The 9,089-nt window shown below is 38.4% G+C and overlaps 1 protein-coding gene across 2 annotated transcripts in view; it reads left to right on the top strand.

Moving 5' to 3' along the window:
- DNAL1 (dynein axonemal light chain 1) overlaps positions 1-9,089 on the top strand; it is a 40,614-nt gene that overhangs the window by 11,571 nt on the left and 19,954 nt on the right. For both annotated transcript variants that reach the window (XM_008060256.1, XM_021713476.1), the window contains one exon: positions 6,939-7,048. In XM_008060256.1, coding sequence (XP_008058447.1) covers positions 6,939-7,048 — 110 coding nt within the window. The remainder of the gene's footprint in view (positions 1-6,938; positions 7,049-9,089) is intronic.

Raw genomic sequence — 9,089 nt, 5'->3', positions numbered from 1 at the left:
TCCGCTTCAGCTTTCCAAGTAGCCGAAATTACAGGCGCGCGCTACCACGCCCAGCTAATTTTTTTATTTTATTGTAGAGATGAGGTCTCGCCTGCCCAGGCGGGTCTCAAACCCGCAGGCTCAGGCAATCCACTCACCTCAGCCTCCCAAAGGCGCGGGATTACAGGCTGAGCCAACGAGCCCGGCTATTTACTACTGTTAATCCCATCCTGATCTATTTTTGTGTATGGTGATAGATAGGGGTTTTCTGCCTGTGGTCAGCCAGTTTTCTCAGCACCATTTACTGAATAAGTTCTCCTCTCCCCAGTGGTTGTTAGTTGAAGCTTTGTTGAAGATGAGTTGATTGAGAAACTGAGGTTTTGCTTCTGACATCTCTGTCTAGTTCCATTGGTCTATAAGCCTGTTCTTGTATCAGTACCAGGTTGTTTTGATTATTGTAGCCTTATAATAAGGTTTAAAGTCTGGAAGTGTGATACCTCCTACTTTGTTTCTTTTGCTGAGGATTGTTTTGGCTATTCGTGGTCGTTTATGATTCCATGTGAATTTCTGTATTGTTTCCAGATCTGAGACGAATGATGCTGGAAATTTGATGGGTATTGTGTTAAATCTGTAGATTGTCTTGGGTAAGAGGGACATCTTAACAATGTTGATTCTTCCAATCCATGGGCATGAAATATTTTTCCATTTGTTTGTGTCATCTTTGATTTCTTTGAGAAATGTTTTGTAGTTTTTGTTGTAAACGTCTTTCATTTCTGTGGTTAGGAGGATGCTGAGGTATTTCTCTTTTTTTGTGTGGCTATCGTGGATGGGACTGGTTTTTATTTGGTTCTCTGCCTGTTTGTTGTTGGTGTATAAGAATGTGACTGTCTTGCCCATTGATTTTGTACCCTAAGACTTTGCCGAAGTCCTTTATCAGTGCAAGAAGGTTTTTGACAGATTTTCTTGGATTTTCGAGGTATAGAATCATATCATCAGCAAAGAGGGATAGCTTCCTCTTTTCCTGTTTGGATACCTCTGATTTCCTTCTCTTGTATGATTACTCTAGCTAGGACTTCCAACACTGTGTTGAACTGGAGGGGTGAAAGTGGGCAGCCTTGTCTTGTTCTACTTTTCAGGGGAAATGCTTCCAATTTTTGTCCATGTAACAATATGTTGGATGTAGGTTTTGTAGATGGCTCCTACTATTTTGAGATTTGTTCCTCTATGCCTAGGTATTCAAGGGTTTTTATCAAGAAGGAGTGCGAGATTTTATTGAAAACTTTTTCTGTGTCTAATGATATAATCATGTGATTCCTATTTTTACATCTGTTGATATATTTAATTACATTTATGGACTTGCGAATCTTGAATCAGCCCTGTATCCCAGGGATGAAGCCTGTTTAATCATGGTGGATGATTTTTTGAGATGTGTTTTTAGATCCGATTTGCTAGAATCTTATTGAATATTTTTGTATCTATGTTCATCAGGGATATTGGCCTTGGCCTGTAGTTATCTTTCTTTGTTGAATCTTTACCTGGCTTGGGTATCAGTGTGATGTTGGTTTCATAAAATGATTTGAGGAGAGTTCTATCTTTCTTGATTGCTTGGAATACTTTTTTTTTTTTTTTTTGAATTGTGGTCTCACTCTTTCACTCAAGCTGGAGTGCCACAGCAGGCTTGACCTGCTGGGCTCATGCAATCCTTCTGCCTCAGTCTTCCAAGTAGCTGGAACTATAGGCACACGCCACCACGCTTGGCTAATTTTTTTATTTATTGTAGAGGTGAGGTCTTGCCAAGTTGCCCAGGCTGGTCTCAAACGTGTGAGCTCAGGCAATCCTCTTACCTTGGCCTCCCAAAGTGCTGGGATTATAGGAGTGAGCTACCGCACCTGGCCCAGGAATACTTTCAATACAATTGGTATCAGCTCCTCCTTGTATGTTTTGTAGAACTCTGCTGGAAAGCCATCTGGTCCAGGACTCTTTTTTTGTGGGTAGTTTTCTTATGACTGAGTTGATTTCCTGGGTTATTATTATTATTGGTCTATTTAATGTCTCAATTTCTTGTTTCAACCTTGGAAGGTTGTGTGATGTCAGACAGTCCTCCATTTCATTTAGGTTTTCAAGTTTGTTTCCATACAGGTGTGCATAGTAATCTCTGATAATTTTTTGTATTTCTTCAGGGTCCATTGTGATTTGATCTTCTGCATTTCTGATTGTGTTTATTTGGGCTTTTTCTTTCTTTTTCTTGGTCAGTCTAGCTAGGAAGTCTGTCAATCTTGTTTATCCTTTCAAAGAACCAGCTTTTTGTTTTGTTGATTTTTTTCCATGACATTTTTGTCTGCTATGTCCTATATTTGGGCTTTTACTTTGGTGATCTGGAGTCTTCTGCTGACGTTAGGGTTTTGGTGGTCTTGTCTTTCCAGCTCCCTTGGGTGATTTGTTAGGCTGTTAATTTGTGATCTTTCCATTTTATTATGTGTTCATAAAGAAATGAATTCCCTTCTCAATACTAATTTCATGGCATCCCTGACATTTTGGTAAGATTTGTCTTTATTTTCATTTGTTTCTGGAAATCTTTTGATTTCTGCTTTGATTTCCTTGTTGATCCAGGAGTTGGTCAACATCATGCTGTTTAGTGTCCATGTCTTTGTGGGTTTGGGATAGCTTTGTTGGTGTTGATATTTATTTTTATTCCACTGTGGTCTGAGAAGGTGCATGGCAGTATTTCAATCTTATGGAATTTGTTTATGCTTGATTTATGTCTGAGGATATGGTCGATCTTGAAATATGTTCTATGTGGTGATGAGTAGAATGTATAACCCATGGTTGTTCTCTTGTGGAGTGTTCTATAGGTATCTATTAAGTCCATTTGGTCAAGCATCAAGTTGAGGTTCCAGATCTCCTTGTCGATTTTTTTGCCTGATGATCTATCTAGGGTTGTTAATGGGATATTTAAGTCCCCAGCTAGGATAGTGTTTGAGTCAATGTCTTTTTTTAGTTTACCTAGAAGTTGCTTTATAAAGGTTGGTGCTCCTATGTTGGATGCATATATGTTTATGATGGATATTTCTTGTTGATGGATTGAACCTTTTATCATTATGTAGTGATCTTCCATATCTTTTTAAATTTTTGATAACTTAAAGGATATTTTGTCTGATATTAAGATCACAACTCCTGCTTTCTTTTGTGTTCTATTCACCTGAAAAATTGTTTTCCATCCTCTTACTTTGAGTCTGTGAGTGTCCATTCTGGTGAGATGAGTTCCCTGAAGACAGCATTGTTGGATCATTTTTTAAAATCCAGTTTGCCATCTTTTGTCTTTTCAGTGGTGCATTTAGTCCGTTTACGTTCAGGTTAATTACTGAGATGTGAGGGTTTATCCCTGTCATGAAGTTCTTATAGGGTTTGTTGGTTGGTTTTATTTTGATTTTTGGGTTAATATATGTGTGTGTTTTCAATCTTTTTCCTGTATTACTGAGAAGAGTGTGGGCATTCTTTTTTTTTCTTTCTTTTGTGTTTAATACTTTCTTTAGTGTTTCTTGTAGAGATGGTCTGGAGGTGGTGTAAACTCTTAGGGATTGAATGTCTGGGAAGGATTATAATTCTCCATCACTGATGAAGCTTAGCTTAGCTGAGTAGGAAATTCTTGGTTGGAATTTTTTATCTTTGAGAACTTTGAAGATTGGACTCCAGTCTATTCTAGCCTGCAATATTTCTGTAGATAAATCTGATGCTATTCTAATTGGTCTTCCCTGGTAGGTACTCTGACCTTTCTCTCTTGCTGTCCTTAGGATTTTTTCTTTTATACCTACTTTGTATAAGTGAATTATTGTGTGTCTAGGAGTTGGTCTTCTCATTTGATCTCTTGCAGGGGTTCTCTGAATCTTTTGTGTTTGAATGGTCATGTCTCTGATGAGATGAGGGATGTTTTCTTGGATCATTTCATGGAATGTTCATTCCAGGGTGGTCTCTGTTTCTCTGTCTGCCTCAGGAATGCCTATTAATCTTAGGTTTGGCCTCTTGATATAATCACACATTTCTTGGAGGATTTGTTCTATCTTTTTAAGCTTCTTTTCTTTTCTTTTTGAGTTGGAGTCTCACTCTGTTACCTAAACTGGAGTACAGTGGCATGCTCACAACTGCCACAGCCTCCAACTGCTGAACTCGGGTGATCCTTCTGCCTCAGCCTTCCAAGTAGCTGGAACTACAGGCACCTGCTACCACAGCCGACTAATTTTTTGATTTGTTGTAGAGATGAGATCTTGCCAAGTTGCCCTGGCTGATCTCGAACCTGTGGGCTCAGGCAATCCTGTCACCTCAGCCTCCCGAAGTCTTTTCTATGTTTTTAACAGTTTGGGTTAGTTCCATATTTTGATCCTGAAGCTGAGATTCTTTCTTCTGCTTGGTTAATTCTTCTTTCCATGCTTATCAGTTTATTTCGTTTACTGTCTTCTTTATTGTCATCGTCTCAGTTATCAACTCCTTCATTCTTTCCTCTTATCTCTCCTCATTTCTATTCATTCTCTCTATTAATTTCTTGGTCTTCTGGGGGCTCTTCATTGCTTGAGTTCCAAAGTCTATTCTCAGGTGCTGTCTTCCCATGGGCCTTCTGAATGGGACCTATGTTCTTCCTTTGATTCTTCTTCATTTGTGATGGTTTTCCTCCTCCTTTCCTCCCCTTCTTTAATTCCGTTGCTCAGTGATGGTGGGATAGCTTTCGATTCTGTTTGCTCAATCCCCTGTTCTTCCTTATGTAGATCTTCTGGATTTGTTCAGTTATGAAGCTGGACTGGGGATAGAGGGACTGTGCTTTTTGCAGTTTTGAGATTTGATTAAGGTGTGATGAAGGGGAGCTGTAGTTCAGAAGCTTATCTGCAGATCACAGTATCCATTGACAGGTGTGTGGACCCCTGGAACCCACTTCCCACCACCTTACAATCTGTCCATGCGTGGGGATGTATGTATGCCCCCTGTGAGCAAAATGCGATAAGTAAAAGGGGAAGAACAGAAAAAGGAAGGAGGGAGACTAAAGGAAGATGAAGACAGAGGAGAGGGAAAATAGGCACACCAACTAATGAATAAACAACAACAACAAAAACAAAAACATGCAAACATGCAAACAAAAAAAACCCTAATGATACACTTGCCCTCAAAAATACCCATATGCAAACAGAAAAACTAAAAAGCAACAAAAACAAAACAAATACTAAAACATAAACAAAAAGAAAGAAAAGAGAGCTCTCTCTGTGGCAGTTTTTGGAACTTCAAATTCCTTTCCCAAGCACCACTGCTGTTTTCCGGCAGCTGCTGGGGGGCTGTGGTAGGGACAGGGCTCCAGTCCCCAGCCCCTCCCCTTCGCTCTCATCCGGTAGCTCTTAGCACCAAAGACAGCTTTTGTGGGAGGGTGAATCAAATCCTAACTCAACCCCTCGGCAGAGGCAGCTGCAGCTGTCACCTCCGCCAACCACCCCCCCTCCCGCCATATGATGTGTCTGTGCCTGGTCCAGTGTGGGGGTGGGGCATCCGTCTCTCCGTGCCTGCTCCAGTGGTCGATCCCAGAGGGGTGTGGAGGTTGCCTTTGGGTTCCAGGTTGGAGGCTGAAGGGGGAATGGGGAAGGCGGGGAGGGGGCACAGGGGGTGAGAGGTGGGGGCGGGGCCGCATTGCAGCTCTCTGCCCGGTCCCAGGACAGAGAAAATGGCCACATTTTTTCATACACCTGGCCATTTGTATGTCTCCTTTTGAGATGTGTCTATTTATGTACTTTGCCCATTTAATAAAAAAAGAGATTATTTGTTTTTTACTGTTGAGTTATTTTCGTCCTTGTGTGTTCTGGATATTAGTCCCTTGTCAGATGAATAGTTTGCAAATATTTTTTTCCCCATTCAACAGGTTGTCTCTTGACTGTGTTGATTATTTTCTTTACTGTGCAGAACCTTTTTAGTTTAATATAGTCCCATGTGTCTATTTTTATTTTTGTTGCCTGTGCTTTGGAAGTCTTAGCCATACAATTAGACCAATGTCCTGAAGTGTTTTCCTTTGTTTTCTTCTAGTAGTTTTATATTTTGGGATCTTAATGTTTAAGTCTTTAATCCATCTTGATGTGATTTTTATAAATGGTGAGAGATATGGGTCCAGTTTCATTCTTCTGCGTGTGAACTTCCAGTATTCCCAGCACCATTTATTGAAGAGAGTGTCTTTTCCTTGATGTCTTTTCCTTAATGCCGTAGTGTCTTTGTCAAAAATCAGTTTGCTGTAAATACATGGATTTATTTTTGGATTCTCTGTTTCCTCCCATTGGTCAATGTTTCTGTTTTTATACCAGTACCAGGCTGTTTTGGTTACTTTAGCCTTGTAATATTTTTTTAATTAAAAAATTTTTTTAAAAATTTCTTTTTCCTGGAGTTCTTAACTCAAGCTGTGTGCTGTGTTTTGAAGTCAGGTAGTGTAATTCCTCTAACTTTGTTCTTTTTGCTCAGGGTTGCTTTGGTTATTCGGGCTCTTTTTTGGTTCTATACTGATTTTTTATTTGTTTCTTCTATTTCTGCAAAAAATGATGTTGGTATTTTCATAGGAATTACACTGAATTTGTAGATTTCTTTGGGCAGTATGGTCATTTTTACTACATTAACTCTTCTGATCCATGAATATGGGTTGTCATCCCATTTGTTTGTATCCCTTTCCATTTCAAAATTTAAATGTCACAAAAATAAAGGTTATTTTTTCTCTCCTCATTTCTTTTGGACCTAACAATTATCTGATTCAGCTATGTAGAAGCCTAGTTATCAGGGACAGTAAATAAATATTTTCTATAAATGAATGGTAAAGAATGATTAAATGGTTTATTAAATTCTAGTAATTGTTTTGAAATAAATATTAAAAAACCTTGGGGAATTCTGGCCTCTTCTAGTTTCACATTACATTCAGAGATCATTTTCTTCCAAATTTACTTGTCTCATAGGAAGAGAAAACTGGTCAGAGGCCATCTGAAGCCAAAGAGATAAAGCTTTATGCCCAGATTCCCCCTATAGAGAAGATGGATGCATCCTTGTCCACGCTTGCTAATTGCGAGTAAGTTTCCCTTTCTTTTTCTTAAACACACAGACTAGAAAAATATGTTTGTTTTCTGTAGTCTTCATTAATTTTTTGTTTGCTTACTCTAATTCTCCCTTTGGCAAGGCCAAAACATGAGAAATTTTTGGTTATGATTCTTAATAAAGTGATACTGAAGAATACAAAATTTTTAGTACAGTTTTTATATATTTGAAAATAGAAATGTCCTAGTCTTTTAGGAGAAGTGAAATAACACAATGAATTATTATTCTGTTATGAAATCTTTCTCTCATAAAATTATCCACCAAAGTCAGAACTGTATTACTTACTTCGTGCCTAGGAGATACCCCTTTAAAGAAAAAAACTTAGCTGGGCTCAGTGGCTCAGCCTGTAATCCCAGCACTTTGGGAGGCTGAGGTGAGTGGATTGTCTGAACCCGCGGGTTTGAGACCTGCCTGGGCAAGTTGGCGAGATCTCATCTCTACAATAAATCAAAAAATCAGCCGGATGTGGTAGCGCATGCCTGTAATTCCAGCTACTTGGAAGGCTGAGGCGGAAGGATCGCCGGAGCCCAGCAGGTCGAGGCTGCGGTGGCCGGGAGTGGCCTATGCACTCCAGTCTGGGCGACAGAGTGAGACTCCAACTCAAAAAAGAAAAAAAAAGAAAAAAATTTTTCAAATTATAAAAATACATTGTAAAATATCTAGAAAATATTTAAAAAAACATAGAAAATGAATTAACATCAACCAAAATTACAGCACCTTGTAAGAAACAGTGTTAGTATTTTTGTAGAGCCTTCTAATTGAAAAATTCGAATTGGGATCAAATTACATTTATTTTGTAATCTTATTTCCCATGACTTTAAATATATGATCTATATTAATTCTTTTAAATTTGCATTCTCAATACTCTACACATGTTTTAGCAGGATTCTGTGGGTAATCTGAGGCAATTATGCCATGATGCCTTGTAACCATGTTTTTAAGCTACCATGTCTCTTGTCAGGGTTATAAAGTACTACTGAACACTGGCGTTCTTTTTCTGACTTCTTTACCCTGTGATTGTCTAAGTATGATCTGTTGACCACCTGTACTTTATGCAGGAGATCAGCCCCATACCAAATATATAGAAACAATATATACTGGTGAAACCTAGGAATCAGTATTTTCAGTAAGAAACTTGGATTATTCTTAGACAGATATTTGGATTATTCTTAGACAGATATTTCTTAGACAGATATTAGATATGCATTAGACTAATATCTGTCTTTGGGGTTAAAGGGAAAGGCAGATACATTTAGTTACTATATACAACTTGTTCTTGGTGATGACGCATAGTGTGTTACATAAAAACCCACCATGGGGTGCTTTTTTGGCTTCAAGCATGATTTTAAAATGGTCAAGTATCTTTTTACCATAAAGCCATCTCAAAGGCAAATAAATCTGAGAAGGTTTTGTATTCCATATCAAAGCACCTTGGAAACCACTTAGAATCTCCCTGTTCATATTTTTACTGACAGTCTCTTTGGGCAGGCTGCCTAAACAAGAATTAAATAATTATTTGCCAAACATATTCCTAGATTTAAAGACACTTGATTTTTCACTGGTAATTCTTAGGAATGGGAGATGACTGGATAATAATAGACTTGATCAGTCATTTGTCCTGTATAGTAATTTCTTTTGCTGTTTCAAACAGAAAAAATAATAATTTCTTCAAGTTAAATACTAAAAGGTAAGATATACACTTTAGAATCAAACCTACCTAGGTTTTAGTTTTGGCCCTGCCACTTTGTGGCTGTATAATAATGGAAAAATTGCTTAACATTTTTGTGCCTCATTTTCATTTGTAAAGTGTGGATAAATCTACTTATCCCAGAAAATTGTTGTAATGATGAAAATAGCTAATACATTAAGTAGGGTAGGCATGGTGGCTCATGCCTGTAATCCCAGTACTTTGGGAGGCTGAGGCAAGAGAATTGCTTGAGCCCAGGTGTTCGAGACCAGCATAGGCAACATAATGAGACCTCATCTCTAAAAAAAAAAACAGAAAAAACACCTCA

This window comes from Carlito syrichta, unplaced genomic scaffold (assembly GCF_000164805.1).
Source record: "Carlito syrichta isolate Samal-C Ts95f unplaced genomic scaffold, Tarsius_syrichta-2.0.1 Scaffold304568, whole genome shotgun sequence".
NCBI lineage: Eukaryota > Metazoa > Chordata > Mammalia > Primates > Tarsiidae > Carlito > Carlito syrichta.
The sequence above is the reverse complement of the archived record's forward strand: the minus strand, read 5'-3'. Positions and strand labels throughout refer to the sequence as shown.